The 17,915-nt window shown below is 46.2% G+C and overlaps 1 protein-coding gene across 1 annotated transcript in view; it reads left to right on the top strand.

Moving 5' to 3' along the window:
- The first annotated feature begins 10,920 nt into the window (after positions 1-10,920).
- Positions 10,921-17,915, top strand: part of Snx4 (sorting nexin 4) — a 55,069-nt gene continuing 48,074 nt past the window's right edge. The window contains exon 1 of the mRNA XM_057765665.1: positions 10,921-11,082. Coding sequence (XP_057621648.1) covers positions 10,942-11,082 — 141 coding nt within the window. The 5' untranslated portion in view covers positions 10,921-10,941. The remainder of the gene's footprint in view (positions 11,083-17,915) is intronic.

Genomic DNA, 17,915 nt, shown 5'->3' with positions numbered 1-17,915 from the left:
ACAGCAATGTTGTCATCTGCTTTATGAGTGGAGAGAAATTTATACTTGTGATGCACGTCCCCCTCCCCCACCCGTCACTTGCAAAGGAAATTAGTTCTTTCCAGGGGAATCTCCCTAGGGAAACAAACCACACGCCTTTATTCCCAGCACTTGGGAGGCAGAGGCAGGTGGATCTCTGAGTTCAAGACCAGCCTGGTCTGCAGAGAATTCCAGGACAGCCAGGGCTACACAGTAACCCTGTCTTGACAAAATAAATAAATAAATAAACAAAAACTCACAGAGACCACCTGCTTCTGCCTCCTGAGTTCTGGGATTAAAAACATGCACCACTATGCCTGCCTAGATTTAATAAGTTTTATTATTTTATATTTATGTATGCTTGTGAGCTATCACATGGTTGTGGGGAATTGAACCCAGTCCTCTGGAAGAGCAGCCATTGCTCTTAACCACTGAGGCATCTCTCCAGCCCTGCACATGTGGAAGCCAGAAGAGGGTGTTGGATCTCCTGGAGCCAGAGTTGCATGTGATTGTGAGTCTTGGGAACCAAATCTCAGTCCTCTGGAAGAGCAGCAAGTGCTCTTAACCCCTGAGCCATCTCACCAGCACCAATATTTAACGAATTTTTTTTGTTTTTTTTTGTTTTGTTTTTCGAGACAGGATTTCTCTGTGGTTTTGGAGCCTGTCCTGGAACTAGCTCTTGTAGACCAGGCTGGACTTGAACTCACAGAGATTCGCCTGCCTCTGCCTCCCGAGTGCTGGGATTAAAGGCGTGCGCCACCAACGCCCGGCTTAACGAATTTTTTAAGGGTCACAATTTTTTAATTTTTTTTTTAAATTTACTTTTATTTGTATTGGTGTTTTGTCTGCATGTATGTGTGAGAGTGTCAGAGATCTTAGAGTTACAGACAGTTGTGAGCTGCCTGTGGGTGCTGGGAATTGAATCCAGGTCCTCTGAAAGAGCAATCAGTGCTCTTAACCACTGAGCCATCTCTCCAGCCCCCAAGGGTCACAATTTTAACTAGTAATGTTTTGGGTGGTGGCAGCACACATCTTTAATCCTTACACTCAGAAGACAGAGACAAGTGGAGCTCTGAGTTCAAGGCCAGACTGGTCTACAAAGTGTGTTTCAGGATAGCTAGAGCTGTTACACAGAAAAACCCTGTCTTAAGAGAAAAGTTAACTATTAATGTACAGAAGCAAGAGTGCCCAGAGCAGACTTTGGAAGCCAATAAAAACCCCCTTCGTGTGTACGTCACACACTTTCATCTGTCAGCTCTGCCCTGTCTTTGGGGTGAAAATCATCATTATCACAACGGGGAGCATGGCATCATGCAGACAGATGGGATGCTGCCTAAATCTTGACCAGAAGGCAGCAGGAAATTGACAGAAAATCATACTGGGGAAGCTTGAGCAAAAGAGATCTCAAAGCCCACCCCCATGGTGATACCACAAAACCACACCTAATAGTGCCACTCCCTATGAGATCATGGGGACCGATTGCATCCCTTTAGAGAACTCTAACACGACAGCTAAATAAAATAATAATACAGTTAACTTGGGTCTGGGCATATGATCCGCAGCAGCAGGGCGGTGCAGCCCGCTACCTCTGGACCTGACGCCAGCCAAGCTGTACCAGTCAGACATGAACGAAGCTGTCTTAGTAGTAGATGCATTGGATTCCCTTGTAGCTGCACTAACAGGCAGTTGTGAGCCTCCTTAGTGACCTGGGTGCTGGGAATCAGAAGCAGTAGAGGCCCTTAACTGCTCCCATCTCTGCAGCCACACACTGCCTCTCCCATTTATACACCGGCAGATCCCTGTGGTGGTGATCTGCTAGTTTTAGATCAACTTGACACAAGCTAGGGTCATCTGGCAAGAGGAAACCTCAACCACTGAGCTATCTCTCCAGCCCTATTTTTAGTTGTTTAAGACAGGGTTTCTCGCCGGGCGGTGGTGGCGCATGCCTTTAATCCCAGCACTTGGGAGGCAGAGGCAGGCGGATCTCTGTGAGTTCGAGACCAGCCTGGTCTACAAGAGCTAGTTCCAGGACAGGCTCAAAAAAAAAAAAAAAAAAAAAAAAAAGGCCGGGTTTCTCTGTGTAGCCCTGGCTGTCCTGGAACTCACTCTGTAAACCAGGCTGGCCTCAAACTCCTGAAATCTGCCTTCCTCCGCGTCCCCAGTGTTGGGATAAAAGTGTGGGCCATCAGACCCGGCTAAGATTTGTTTTCATTTGATGTGTATGGTTGATTTTCTTGTGTGTATATCTATATACTACACACATGCAGTGCCCATGGAGCCCAAATGAGAGCATCAGATCCCCCAGAACTGGAGTTAAGGATGATTGTGAGTCACCATGTGGGTGGCTGAGATTCCAATCTGGGTCCTCTGGAACTAGTGCTCTGAACTGCTGAGCCATCTCTCCAGCCCACAGCATTTGTTTTTAAAAGTGTTCTCTTGTTCATGTGTGTGTAGGGGGGTGTTTGCATTCATGCATAGATGCATGTTGGTATGTGTGCGGCACACCCGTGTGAAGGTGTGTGTACTCATGGACAAATGCATATGGAGGCTGGAGGTTGCTCTCAGCAATCCTTGACTGTTCAGCCTTATTCACTGAGGCAGGATCTTTCAAGCAAACCCAGAGTTTATTGATCAAGTACCCAGAGAGAAAACAGCAGGCCCAGAGAGAAAACAGCAGGCAGGGCAATGGCAGGGGACAGCCTGACTCGGCACCTTCTTAATTCTGCTTTATTACACAAGTTACAGCTTCCAGGCCCAAACCAAACAGAAGCAGAGGCAGCAGACACCTTGCCTTGTTGTGATCTTAGAGCAGAAGCAATCTTTCATCACTAAGTGTGATCTTTATCCATGCCTCTTATCACTTTGAGGACAGTCCCTTGAATCCCGACCCTGCAGAGATTTTTATTGTTGTTGTTGTTGTTTTTTTGTATGTGTGTGTGTGTGTGAGAGAGAGAGAGAGAGAGAGAGAGAGAGAGAGAGAGAGAGAGAGAAGAGAGAGAGAAACAGAGACAGAGACAGGATCTCAAGTAGCCCAGGTTGGCCTTGAACTCCCTGCCTCCTACCTCCCACGTGCTGGGATTACTGGCATCTACCACCACAGCTAGCTTTCCCAGGCCCTCCTGTCCGCGAGGCAGCTGCTCTCAGTTCGCTTACAGAATATTATTTGTTGTAAACTTAGTGTGACAGAATGCACGTTTTCCTTCGCTGTGTTAGGTAGGATCTAGTCATGCTCTGAGTCTATGCATCCCTCTTGACTGTTTCAGAGCACAGCGGGTGACGACGTCCACTCACGCTACTGTGATTGTATCTATGCGCCTCCAGTTGCAAAAGGCCTAGCATGCATGTTACAAATCCCTGGTTGGAACTCCTTTCTGTAACTGTGGGCAAGCTTTGGGCTATAAAGTCTGGTCGATACAGATTTTCTAGCTTTCTATAATTTTATTTAATTTCATGGTAAAAGATAGCTATCTTCATGAGAGTTGGAAATTTAAATGCTTCTGTTTAGCTAAAGTCAGTCTATTTATTCTGGTTAGAATCCCTCCCTCTGAACTTAGCATTTAGATGGCCTTGTAGGTAGCTTTCTTTGACCTGAGAGTACTCTGTGAAGTCCCTAACCAGACCGAAAAGCTGTTGACCGGCTATCATGTAATATTTCTTTTTTCTTTTTTCTTTTTTTTTTTTTTTGGTTTTTCGAGACAGGGTTTCTCTGTGGTTTTGGAGCCTGTCCTGGAACTAGCTCTTGTAGACCAGGCTGGTCTCGAACTCACAGAGATCCACCTGCCTCTACCTCCCAAGTGCTGGGATTAAAGGCGTGCACCACCACCGCCCAGCCTCATGCATTAGTTTTTCTCAAAGTTTAATTAAGGTTTAAAAGGGGAGAGAATTGAAGTTACACTACTGAGCCAGCCATGGGGGTGCACATGTGATCTCCTCACGAGGCGGAGGCAGGAGGATCAAGAAGGAGTTTAAAGCCATCCTCTGGGGGCTGGAGAGATTGCTCAGTGGTTAAGAGCATTGCCTGCTCTTCCAAAGGTCCCGAGTTCAATTCCCAGCAACCACATGGTGGCTCACAACCATCTGTAATGAGGTCTGGCGCCCTCTTCTGGCCTGTAGACATGCACACAGACAGAATATTGTATACATAATAAATAAATACATATTTTAAAAAAAAAAGCCATCCTCTGCTACACAGTTCTCTGTCTCAAAGAAACAAACAAACAAACAAAACACAAAAAACCAGCTAGCACCAAGATGACCAAACAAGAGAGACAGACAGACCGAACTTTTCTCCCTCCTGACCACCATACCCACTTCAAATGACACCATCAGATGACTTTCCTCATCTGATGTTTTTCCCCAGGACTGGAAATCAAGCCCAGGCATTGATCATTCAGGCAAACGCATACCACTGAACTATACTGCAACCCAGGACAGCTTAGTCCAGGAGATATAGCATAGTGGCAGAGCACTTGCTTCAAATGTATGTAGGCCCTGGGTTCAATTCCCAGTACTGCACAAAAAAAGAAAACTGCCCACCAGTACTTGAATTCATTTTCTCCTGGAAAAGGTTCCAAGCATAGAAGTTATAGAGAGCAAAAGGTCTTGTGCACACAGATAGAAGTACTGGAGAAGCCATGAAAGTTAAGCACACAAGCTTCCCTATTCAGGGGAACGAGGTGCGCACCTGCTGTCCCTGGGATGCTGGGAATGAATGTAGTTTATAACCTGGTGATCCTTTGCTGTCTAATGAGCCAGGCTCTGCCCGTATCTTCCAGAATTTATGCTTTACTTATCCCAGGCCCTTTCCTCCTAAAACCTCAAGCATCACTTCAGGTCCATAAACTCCTTTTAAGAGATGTCTTGCACTTTCCAACAACGTAAGAGTAAGAGACTTCTATGTTATCTCAGGGCTGGCACAGTCCTGGCACTCACAGGCCTTGCGTTTACCTCAGTCAGTCTCCCTGGAAGCCAAATCTTGGGCATGATCTCTGAGTCAACAGTCTTGATTCTTGTCAAAGAAGCCAGATGCACTTGTAAAGAATCTCACTGTAAACATGTCTTAAAATTGTTGTGCAATTGGGACTGAGTTAATTGCTATCAGAAAACATCTTTTCAAATTGTTCTTAAATATGGCTAATGCAAAATGGTCTGGGTCAGACTCCAAGAAGTCTTGGCCCAGCACTGGTTACCCAAATCGTATTGACAGAGTTTCATTTTTGCCTCACCCGGATTGTTTTTCCCTGCCTGCTGTAAAACCTTCAGGGACTGCTGTGGGACAGTCTTTGTATGCTGTAAATATGTATCATTCTCACCGGATAATAAAAAAGCTGACTTGCCAATAGCTGGACAGGTAGAAGTTAGGTGGGACTTGCGGACAAAAAGAGAGTATGAAGAAGAAGGAGGAAAAGGAAAAAGGAGGAGAAGGTGGAGGAGGAGGAGGAGAAGGTGGAGGAGAAGGAGGAGGAGAAGGTGGAGGAGAAGGAGGAGGAGGAGAAGAGGAGGAGGAGGAGGAGAAGCGGAGTATCAGGAGTCATGAGGAGATACAGAGAAAAACAAGATGAATATGCTATGTTGAAAAAAGGTATCGCCATGTGGCAGAGCGTAGATAAGAAAATATGGGTTAATTTAAAATGCAAGAGCTAGTTAGTAACAAGCCTGAGCTACCAGCTGATCTTTTATAATTAATAATTATCTCTGTGTGGTTATTTGGTAACTGGCTGGGAGGATAGAAAAGTTCGCCTACAGAAGACCCTCCCACAAGAAGTACCCCTGTCACCTCCCTAAAACAGCACCAGTGTGGGGTACCCAGGGCCTCTCTAGCTTCCTTTTCCACCCATTCCATGTGTGCACATGTGTATATACAGTGGGTTATAAAGACATGACGTGCTGTCCTTGCCAGAATTGCCTCCTTTCCCTCCGTGCATCCAGAGCTGCAAGGGGCATCGGGGCAGAGGCTGAGTGTGTGAGCCTCTACTCGATCCTGGTTTCCAATGGAGTAAAATCCAAACACACTCTCAGGTTTGCAAAATCATTGCTTCCTATCCGAATCACCCCCTCTAGACTGAGTGAGTGTTCCTTCCCTTCCTTATTCTCTGAATAAGGCAGGAACTTTCCAGAAAGCACTTCTAGGTAAAGTGTCTACTAGGTGTGTTGGAACGCGCCTGTTTCTCCAGCACTGGGTGGAGGAAGGAGGTCTGTCAGTCTGAGGCCAGTCCTGGTTACATCGTGAACCCCTAGGTGGGAAGGGGAAGAAGGAAGCACAGAAGAACTTTCCCATTTTTCTGCCAGGTACTCTCAGCCGTCAGTAGCCCATGCTTCTCTTCCTTTCCCTAGGAATTGCATGCCAAAGCTTTCTATCCCCATGCACTACCTCTTCCTGTCTCCTTTACTTGCACCTGTTGTTGACTTCCAGCCTGGAGGTGGCTACACTGTTTCCTGTTCCCTTCCCACTTTTGAGACTAATCAGTACTCTTAACAGTCACAGGGAGCTGGCTGGCTGCTGGGGCTCAGTTCACTCCTTTAGCCAGATCTCAGCCTCCCAGCCCTCTAGAAAAGGACATGCCTGCCTCATGGAAGCTCGCTGGCTCTGAGTCAGATGCCCCCCACACCACTAGCATATGGTGGGACTCAGAGCTCTGTTTCTGCTCTGGTACTCACAAGCTGTTGGTAGTGACTATAGCCAAGATGCTCTCTCCATGCCTGCAAAATGAGTGGTTAGATTAGGTAATAACTTGATTTATCCACAGAAGGAAGAAACAAAACAAACGCACAAAAAAAAACCACCTTCCACTGACATTCCCTTGGGGCCTGAGGTCTGTGGTTCCTAGTTAATCAGCTGACTCAGAGCTCTTCCATCAGACTAAAGGGAAGAGGGCAAGGTGACTCAGAACCTTCCCTGAGATGATGAAGTGGCAGGGTGGGGTGACGCGGGAGTCCCCTCTGTATACTGTGAATATGCTTTATTACTATTGGTTAATAAAGAAACTGTTTTAACCAATGGCTTAGCAGAGTAAATCCAGGCAGGAAATAGAAAGAGAGTAGGTGGAGTCAGAGAGATGCCATGTAGCAGCTGAAGGAGACAGACACGGGATCCTTACATGTAAGCCACAGCCTTGTGCCGATACACACATTAACAGAAATGAATTAATTTAGGATACAAAAATTAGTTAATAAAAAGCCTGAGCTAACAGGCCAAATAGTTTTATAATTAATATAGCTTCTGTGTGATTATTCGGGTCAGGGTGGCCAGGAAACAAAAGAGCCATCTCTGACTACGGGGCCAGGAGGGATATCAACAAACCCTCTGGCTTCCCTTGCACTTGCATTCAGTGGACTTGAATCATCCACTTAGGGTAGGTAAGGTGGCTCAGGGAGTGAGGGCACTTGGCGCTAAGCCTGATAACCTGAGTTTGATCGCTGTGACCCACATGGTGGAAGGAGCAATGTCTCTGACTTCTACAAACGTGCCTGGGCGGCACCAGGAACGCTAACATGGCCTGGAGGCCAGGACACTAGGAAGCTGGCACTCTTGACTAGCTGGCTTTAGCGAAGGAAAGCTGGGACTTGTTAGTGTTTGTGTTCTTGTTTCCTCTGACCCCTCCCCTCTGCACACGTTGATTCATTGCTTCTGCAGACTTGCAGCAAACAGCTACCAGAACCAGAAGAAAAGGCTGGGGCCCTTCATGCCCATCTAAATTATAGTAACTTTGGGGACACCAAATCCTTTTGAACTGGACTTACAGAAGTGTGCTACAGCATCTGTTATGGGTGCTGGGAACCAAACCTAGGTCTTTTGTGGGGCATCCACTAGAGGAAACTACCCAGGCAAAGGTTTAAGCCAACAGAATGTATTTCTTAGCCATACAGTGACTATACTGGGTATTTGGGATCCTAGTGTAGCCCTGAACCTTTCTCAGGGTGAGTTTTTAGGCAGAAAATCATATCTTGGGTTGACACACCTCGGGAAGTAAGAATAGTTAGCCAGAAGCAGCACAAAGAAGACAAAAAGCAAGCTTGGTGAATAGAGAGATTTCCCCAGACCTATGGACTTTGATAGATTAGGTCTTGGCAGGTGGCGCTGTCTACAGTGATGAGTTTTATGGCCCGAATGGTACTTTCATCACGACATCGGTTGTGGTGATGTGGTGAGTGCTGGCAGACTACTAAAGCCTGGGCGCCTGTCACAGGTCCTCTGCGAAAGCAGCAAGTGCTCTCCACCACGGAGCCACGTCTCCAGTCAAAGCCAAATTCTCTAAATTTAGATCTTTACTTATTTGGATTCAGGGTTTCACTGTGTAGCCCAAACTGACCTAGAACTCTCCACGTAGCCCACCATGGCTTCAAGCCTGCTGTTCCTTTGCCTCTGGTTCGCAGTTCCTGGGGTTATTAGCACGTGCCACCATGGGAAGCTCCTTTTGCTCTAATAGATTCTTCAAGAACCCTTTTGGCCAGGCATGTCTGTGAGCTGGAAGCCAACCAGAACTACATAGTGAGACCCTGATTCAAAACAAATTCCACTGAATCAAAGCTCAACCAGACTAAACCAAACCTTTTGACTGATTACTCCCCCCCCCCCGTGCCCCACTCCCCACTTCCTTGTTCTCATTCTGGCGACTGAAACTGGAGTCTTGTACATGCTGGGTATCTACAGGGCTTTGTGGATGTTAGGCGGGCACTGTACCACTGTGTTGTCCTAGTCAGGAAGTTTCTATGTTACAGGACAAAGCAAAGCGCTTCGCAAAGACACTTTGGAAACATTTTTTTTTTTTTTCGAGACAGGGTTTCTCTGTGGTTTTGGAGCCTGTCCTGGAACTAGCTCTTGTAGACCAGGCTGGTCCCGAACTTACAGAGATCCGCCTGCCTCTGCCTCCCGAGTGCTGGGATTAAAGGTGTGTGCCACCACCGCCCGGCTTAGAAACATTTTTGACAGGAACACGAGGTAGACAACACAAGGAAATTGCTACTAATGTCAAATACTACATCCCCAACCCTGTGAGTTTTTCACACACAAAGAGTATGGAGGGATGAGGGATTCAAGGCAGCCAATGAATCTGCCCAGTTTCAGTTTTATTTATTTATTTATTATCGATTTTTTTTTTTTTTTTTTTTTACCCAAACAGGGTTTCTCTTTATAGCTCTGGCTTTGCCTGAAACTCACTGTCTACACCAGGTTGGCCTTAAACTCAGAGAATCACCTGCCTCTGTCTCCAGAGTGCTGGGACTAAAGGAGTGTGCCACTACTACCAGGCTGGTTCTCTCTCTCTCTCTCTCTCTCTCTCTCTCTCTCTCTCTCTCACACACACACACACACACACATACACACACACACACTTAAAAGAAGTGAAAACGGTGGACAGTACTGTGACCTCCTTCAGAGACTGCCTCACCAAGCCAGGTGACTCTTCTGTATTCCCATTCACTGCACAGAGAGACCCGTGCACAGCAAGCACCCTGCTGGCTTTAGGATCCAGTTTTCTACGGAGAACAAATCTTTCCCTCCTGCGATTAGTGAGCCTCTTCTGATTTAAAAGTATATTTTCTGGGAGTTTGCCTGGCGTAACTAATTCCTGGTAAGCAAGAAAATTCCTCCAAACCTAAGTATTCTGGGCTTTGTGTGGGGGGGGATACGCAGGGGGTGGGTCCCTGATTTATTATATTATTATTATTTTATTATTTTGGTTTATTCGAGACAGGGTGGGTCCCTGCTTTAAAGGAGTCCGAAGTCTAGTAATGGAGATGGATGGGAACACAAATCATTGTAAAATAGCATGGAAAAGGCTTAGAGTATGAATGGAACTTTGCGAGAAAGAGAGAGAGAGAGAGAGAGAGAGAGAGAGAGAGAGAGAGAGAGAGAGAGGAAATTGCATTCTAGGAGGAAGAAGTTGCATTTCATAACATGAAAAGGCTGTTTTCAGAAAGATCTATTTGGGTCCTTGAAAAACTGAGAGGATGGGGGTGGGGTGGGGGGGTGGTGGTGGCGCACGCCTTTAATTCCTGCACTCCGGGAGGCAGAGACAGGCAGATCTCTGTGAGTTCGAGGCCATCCTGGTCTACAAGAGCTAGTTCCAAGACAGGAACCAAAAGCTACGGAGAAACCCTGTCTCGAAAAATCCAAAAGAAGAAAAACTGAGAGGAGATTTTTTGGCTACAGCCAGTCAGCATTTTCAGGCAACCACAGTGAATCTTACAGAGGCACAGGTTCAGAAAATTACGGGAGACTTGTGTAGAAAATGATCAGGTCTCCAGTGCGTCAGTGTCTGAAGTTTTAAACACTCGTCCTGCCGCAGCCCGTCTGTCTTCACCGCCCTCAAACCCTCCAGCGTTATCTTTTGCTGAGTGTATTACTCAACCTCTGAAAGTTAATCATTGACGCTACTCTATTCTGTGCTTGGGGAAACAGAACTGTGGATGCCTGGCAAGGGTGATGGTCAAAAGACCTTTCTTTTCTTTTGAATTTACTTGAAGGGTCCCCCCAATCTTAATAATTTCTCCTCCCCCCCCCCTCCCCGAGACAGGGTTTCTCTGTGTAGCCCTGGCTGTCCCGGAACCCACTCGGTAGACCTGGCTAGTGTCAAACTCAGAGATCTACCTGCCTCTGTTGTCTCTTGAGTGCTGGGATTGAAGGTGTACGCCACCACAGCTCTGCTATAATTTCTGCTCTTTTTTTTTTTTAGTTCACTTGACCTTCACTTCTTTTTTTCTGTCTCCGCCCGTTCTTCCAGATTCCCATTTTCGTAGCTGACCAATGTCTGTGCGGATTCCCCTTAGCTTTCCCTTACTTCCCTCTGTTCAGCCTTCTGCCTTCTCAGCTGCCGGGGAGGAGTTTCTGTGGACAGGGGGCGGGACTACGGGAGGCAGGGGGCGGGGCGATCGCGGGCTAGGCACGGCGCAGGCGCACTTTATTCGCGGTGCCGAACTGCGGCTATGGAGCATAGACCTCCGGACCCCGAGAGGCCATTGCAGCCTGCACCCCTGGAGCCGCTGGGGGGCCCTGGAGCTGTGCTGGAAGCCGCAGTCGGCGAGGAGACCGAGGGCACCCGGGAAGACAGCTCAGGGGTCGACACGGTGAGGAGAGGGGAGGCAGAGGCTTCGGGCCTGGGGCCGGGGCCTAGCGGGCCGGGCTGCCCCTGACTGGGACTGGTGGGCGCGGCCCCCGAGGCCGGAGGATGAGCCAGAACTGAGTGGAAATGGACCCAAAGGCGCGGCGCACGGGAGGGCCGCATGGGCGCGGTCACGCGCGCCCGTGGTGGCGTGGCCCGCGGCTTGTCAGTGGGCGCGTCCCCCGGGATCTGGCCTTGAAGAGGCTCGCTGCCGTTTCCGGCGGGCCGAGGGGGTCGCTGGGAGGCGGCTCCACCCAGGGTGAGCGGGGAGTGTGCGCTGTAAGGGGGTATTGGCCTGTTGCCCTGTCTGTCGGGAAACATTTGTTGAACTCTGCTTGGTCGTCATTTCGTTATTTGGGATAAGTGCCTTTCCCCAGGAGACGGATTTGATCTCCTCATCCCCACCCCGACTGTCATAGCTTTGGAAGTCCCCTTTGGTTAATCTGCGCTTTTTAACTGAGCAAAGATGGGGAGTGTAGCGTTGTCTGTGAATGCGTCCATCACAGAGGGCCTTCATAGATTTGTAGATTATGATAAAAAAGCTTTTGGGAAGCTCATTGTGGCGCCCCGTATTAGAACTCCCTGCCCAGAGGCTCGACACTCTGTATACGGCCTGTCCACTATACTGCTGCTGGTGCTCCTGTTGCTATCTCCCCTCCCTCCCTCCCTCCTTCCCTTCCTTTTTCTTGACACCTCCCAACAGGTGTCCGTGCTAAAGTAATGCGTGCATTTTTATGATTGATACATTTCTAGAAATGACCAAGTTCCGAGGCTAACTAACGAGGAATTTCTCAGCAGTTGGAGGTTTTGACCTCTTAAACTATTTCTGTGTACTTACGAGTTTAAAACGTTAAATTTTTAGAACAGGTTTAAGCTCACCATCCAGTTGAAAGGAAAACGGGAATATTATACCATATACTCTCTTCTCACTTTCAGACTTCTTATCAGCACTGGTTTCTGTTAAACTTGATGAGCCCAGATTGGCACCCAAAGTTCAGAGTTTAAAGTTCACTCTTGGTGGCCCACATTCTGTGGGTTTGGGATATGTAAGATGACATGATCCGGCATATACAGTTACACAAACTTTTCACTGTCCTAAGAATCCCCGGCGTTGCCGGGCGGTGGTGGCACACACCTTTAATCCCAGCACTCGGGAGGCAGAGGCAGGCGGATCTCTGTGAGTTTGAGGCCAGCCTGGTCTACAGAGCTAGTTCCGGGACAGGCACCAAAGCTACAGAGAAACCTTGTCTCGAAAAACCAAAAAAAAAAAAAAAAAAAAAAAAAAAAGAATCCCCGGCGTTTGTTCTTAACTCTCCTCACCAACCCCCACTCGTTGATCTTTTTCTTTGTTTTTCATCATTTCCGTTGTTTTTCCTTTTTCAGGAATGTCATATAATGGTCTCACCACAGCTGGCCTGGAATACATAGAGATCCGTCTCTCCAGATTAAAAGCATGATCTGCCGGGAGGTAGTGGCACACACCTTTAATCCCAGCACTCGGGAGGCAGAGGCAGGCGGATCTCTGGGAGTTCGAGGCCAGCCTGGTCTACAAGAGCTAGCTCCAGGACAGGCTCTAAAGCTAAAGAGAAACCCTGGTCTCGAAAAACCAAAGGAAAAAAAAAAAAAAACATTAAAAGCATGAGTTACCACACTTGGCTAATACATAGTTTTGACATTAGCTTCTCTTTTATTATGTGTCTTTTTCTGTGTGGGTATGACTTTCTGGAGCGGTGGTTACAGGAGCTGCCCGTTATGGGTACTGGGAATTGAATGTGGGTCTTTATATGAACAGTATGGACTCTTAATATTTATTTTACTTTTTGTGTGTGTGTTGCCTAAATTCACATGCACAGGCACACACATATACATATGCGCACCATGTGCGAGCCTGTGGAGGCCAGAAGAGGGCATTGGATCCTCTGGAAGTGGAGGTAGGGATGCTGGGAACAGAACGTGGGTCACTGAGCCATCTCTACAGCTCAGATTTAGAATATTCTCATATGTGTTTCTGTTTTGACAAGGTTTCATGAAGTTTAGGGGTGACCTGGAGCTCTTGATCTTGACACTTTTGCTTTATTTCGGTAGGGTCTCACTCTAGTTCAGGTTAGCCCTGAAGTTTTGGCAGTCCTCCTTCATCTCCCAAGTGATGGGGTTGCAGGTGTGAGCTGCCATACCTTTGTGACTCTTAAGTATCCCTAAAATAGTATATTCTTTTGACCTGATTTTGAAGTTTCGTAAATGAAATATTTTCTGTATGGTTTTGTTTAGGATTTATCTCAGAAGCATCTTAACTCATTTATTTTCATGTACTCCTTTTTTTTTTCTGGGTAGTCCACTATTGGTGTATCTCTTCTGTTTATGGATAGTTGGATAATGAAAATTTTGTTGTTTTAAAGAATTACCATGAGCTTCCTCTTAAATATCTCTTAGTACGGAGTGTCCAAGATTCTTGTCTAAATTTAGCAGCGGCATTGCAGATTATAGGTTAGTAGTATGTTCAGCCCCAGTGGTTAGTTCTTGATTGTTTCCAAAGTGGCTTTTTTCGGTTTCAACTACCATCAGCAGGGCCAGATGTGTCTTTTCTGAATACTGGATATTTCCAGAGTTTAAAATGTTTTCCAAACCTCTGGTTATGCCCCCACCTTCACCCCTTTTCTGGTTCTGGGATTGAACCCAGAGCCTCACCCATGCTAGGCAAATGCTTTACTGCAGAACTGTATGTAGCCTTTGTGTCTTTTGGCTGTATCATAAGGACTTTGATTTTGATCATGATGATGAAATTTTATTATTTTGTGAATATATTAATATGAACTCACATTAGAGAATCTAACATTCACTTGTCTATATTAATTTGTATACATGTTAATTTATGTACAGGCGCATGCGCGTGTATTGTATGTGCTTGTGTGTATGTGTGTCTATCTTTTTTTCCCATCTGTGATTCTCTGGTCCTTTTCCATTCTCTAATAAGAAATCTTAACCTCATTTCCTTTTGTATTATTTGGAAGGAAGAGGACATTCATTGAAACAAACAAACAAAACCAAAATATAAAAAGCCTATAGTCGCCGGGCGGTGGTGGCGCACGCCTTTAATCCCAGCACTCGGGAGGCAGAGGCAGGCGGATCTCTGTGAGTTCGAGACCAGTCTGGTCTACGGGAGCTAGTTTTAGGACAGGAACCAAAACCACAGAGAAACCCTGTCTTGAAAAACCAAAAAAAAAAAAAAAAAAAAAAAAAAAGCCTATAGTCAATCTTAGCAGTCAGGAGGTAGAGACAGGTGAATCTTTATGAGTTTGAGGTTAGCCTGGTCTTCATAGTGAGTTCTAAGGCAGCCAGGGCTATATATCGAGACCCTGTTTAAAAAAACAAACAAACAAGAAACAAAAACCAAACCAAACGAAAACCAACCCCCAAACAAGCCATAACAATAATTTAGAAAATGAAAGAAACAGGAGAGGAATCCAGTTGATAAGAAAAGTAGTTATAGTCCTAGCAGAACGGAAGGGAAGGGAGAGGATGGAGGTAAGAGAGCTCCTTTTCCAGGGTGAACGCTCTTAGTGAGTTAAGAGGCTGGCACAGGGGCTTGTCTTCACTCAGCGTCATTGCCTGAGGAATTCATAAGTGGTTGTTTGAAGGAAAGTGCCCTAGGCCTGGGACTGCTGGTAGAACCAAGAGAGTTTGCTCAGGTGGTACTTGGAGGCATTCTCATGCGTAGTTAGCACCTTCCCTGACTGGCAGCAGGTCTAAGTGGAGCTCTGCAGATGAGGATAAGGTGAGAGGGAAGAGGCATTTAACAGGTACAGCTTGGACTTTGTCTCCCAAAAGGAAGTTTGTTCTGAGCGTGTGACACTGTTAGGAGGTAGTGGAATCTGGAATCTAGATAAAATTAAGTAATTGAGGTTATGCCCTTGAAGGAATTATTGACACCTGTCAATAATTTAGTTATTTTTCTATTGCAATGTTGAAATTCCATGACCAAAACAACTTAAGGAAGAGTTTGTGTTGGCTTACACTCCCAGAGTGTGAAGAGTTCTTTATGGCAAGGAAGGTATGGCTTAGGAGTAGGAGCAGGAAGCGAGCTGCAAATTTTCATATGCAGGATGGAAGCAAAGAGAGAACAGGAAGCAGGATGAGGCTATAAATTCTTTCAAAGTGCACCTAAGTGATGGTCTTCCTCCAAAAGGCTTTACCTCCTGAAGGTTCCATAACCTCTCCAAACAGGCCATCAGCTGGGACCAAGTGTTCAAGTCCATGAGCTAGCCTATGGGGACGTTTTTTCATTCGACCACCACAATACCCTGCCACCCTTTCTCTCACCCATCCCCCCTCCCTCCGCTCTCTTATAATGACATGAATACTCACACTCCAGCTAATGTACTGTGCCTTGCTACAGCCCCAAAGCAAGAGCCAGCTCATTAGTCTGGCTTCTCCAAAGCTGCAGGCCAGAATAACCCTTCCTTTACATAGACCCCTTTGGTAGTTTTAGTGACAGAATGCTAACTAATACTAGTTAAGCTACAAATGATTAAATCATACTTTCTAAGGGCTGGGAATACAGCTTGATTTGTGGAGTGCTTGCCTAGCATGCATAAAGCCCTGGATGTGCTCTTTACCATCCTGTAAGCCTGACATGCGGGTACATGTCATTCGGGATGTGGAGAAAGGAAAACCAGAAGTTCAGATCATTCTTGGCTATGTAGTAAGTTTGAAACCAGCCAACAGTGCTTGAGACTCTTACCTCTAAATAAATAAATAGAATTTTAAAAATAACTTTTGTTTTGTTTTGTTTTCGAGACAGGGTTTCTCTGTGTAGCTTTGGAGTCTGTCCTGGAACTCACAGAGATCTGCCTGTCTCTGTCTCCTGAGTATTGGATCAAAGGTGTGTGGCACCACCTCCCAGCCTTTTTTTATTTTTTAAAGATGGTTTCACATAATCCAGGTTTACTACAAACTCACCGTGTAGTTAAAGGTGGCATTGAACTCGTGATCCCTCTACCTCCATCAGCCAGGTACTGGATTAAAGGAGTGTGCATCCACGCCCAGTTTCTAACCTCATTTTTCCTCAGTTGTTGCTGTTGGCTGGATGTGTCTTTCTTCCCCAAATTCATAGGTTGGAGCCTAATCTCCAGGGTGGGATTTTATGATAGGGCCTTTGAGAAGTGCCTAGACCAAGCTAGAAGTTCTTACAGAAGGGATTTTAGAGATGCTTTTCTATTTTTCCTGATTCATTTGACTTTTAAGGGAGGAAAGATTTGTTTTAGCTCAGTTTTAGAGGGTAGAGGGTTCAGTCCATGGTTACTTGACCCTTTGTGCAGGGCAGGATATCAGGGTGGTCGGAGCTTATAGTGGGGGCTGCTCCTCACTGCTTGGCAGACAGGAAGCAAGAGATAGGTGTTCCAGCACTGAGCTGGCTTTTAGAGGCCCCCTTTCTTCTCCTGTGTGATAAAGAATACAGTGAACTAGGTCTGTCCGCGAACCAGGCAGCAGATTCTCACCAAACACCAAATAGCTTTCACTGTTGCGTCTCACAAAGCATACCATTTTTGAACCCAGAACCACTGCAGTTGTTGTCAAAAGTCCAGTTGTTGAGGTTTGGTCTGAGGTTGGTACTGTTGGAATGTGGTGGAGATTTCCATTAGGTGGGATGTAGTGTGTGTACCTTCAGGTCAGTAGAGGTCTCTCCTAGACTCTTTCACTTCTCAGCCTGAGGTAAGTGGTAAACAGCTCCCCCACTTGTTGGGGGCTGCAGACCTCTAGCCCCTTGACTTTCTTTGCCTGCCTCAGACCCTTTGCCTGTTGGAGTGAACTGAGCAAAACAACTTGTTTACCTGTGCTTGCAGCTGCTCTGAGCACGAGACCCTGATGGCAAGGGAGTGGGTTCTGGTAAGGCCTGCAGCTGAAAGATCCTGAGAGCTGGGGCTATCCGTTAAGGATCCCTGTATAAGCTTCTCTGAAGCACAATAAACTTGGCATTTTTGTTTCAAGGATGACCCATGTCCTCGTGTCTCTGTTTGTCTGTGTGTGCGTGTGTTTTTAAGTCTCCAACTTGTTCCCAGCTCGCGTACCATCCGGTAGTGCAGGTGCTACACCCACTACAGTCCAGTAGCCTTGCTATTGGACCAGAACCAGTGCCGTCAGTCAGTCATGGTCTAGAATTTCCAAAGTAAAGCTTTCTGTAAGTTGATTATCTTAGGGGTTTGCTAACACTAGTGTAAAGTTACAGACAACACAATCATTTCTGCTGAGTTTAGTCGCAGCCCCAAGGAACCATTTCAGTCACAGAGGTAGCGCTCCTAGAAAGGAGATTATGAGGATGCACGTGGATAAATAAAAGCACAATGATTATCTTCAGGTGTGGTAGTTTACTTAACTTTTAAATGCTTATGTAGTAAGCATGCATTAGTTTTTATCACCATCAGAAAAACCTAAACCTACAAGTGTGGGGTAATAGATAATAGTGAGCTCTTGCAGTATGCCTGGCAGCACAGTACTTTGATGTGTTTGCACTCATACAGTGTAGTTCAGGCTAGTCCTGAACGTCATGGTTCTCCTGCACTGTCTCTCTTACAGAGTTGTATTTTTTTCTTGGTATCAGTTGTCTGCTGGGCCTGAGGCTATGTGCTGTTCTCTTCTAATTTCTTTGCCTTGTTTTTGCATTTGTCATTTTACCGTCTTAAGTTTTGTATAATTAATGTTTTATATCCTTCTGCTATTTACTATATTGTCTTAGTTTTCATTTGCTGTGACAAAGCACCATGACCAAGGTAACTTAGAAAAAGGCATTTAATTTGGTGGCTC

This window comes from Chionomys nivalis, chromosome 3 (genome assembly GCF_950005125.1).
Source record: "Chionomys nivalis chromosome 3, mChiNiv1.1, whole genome shotgun sequence".
Lineage (NCBI taxonomy): Eukaryota > Metazoa > Chordata > Mammalia > Rodentia > Cricetidae > Chionomys > Chionomys nivalis.
The sequence above is the reverse complement of the archived record's forward strand: the minus strand, read 5'-3'. Positions and strand labels throughout refer to the sequence as shown.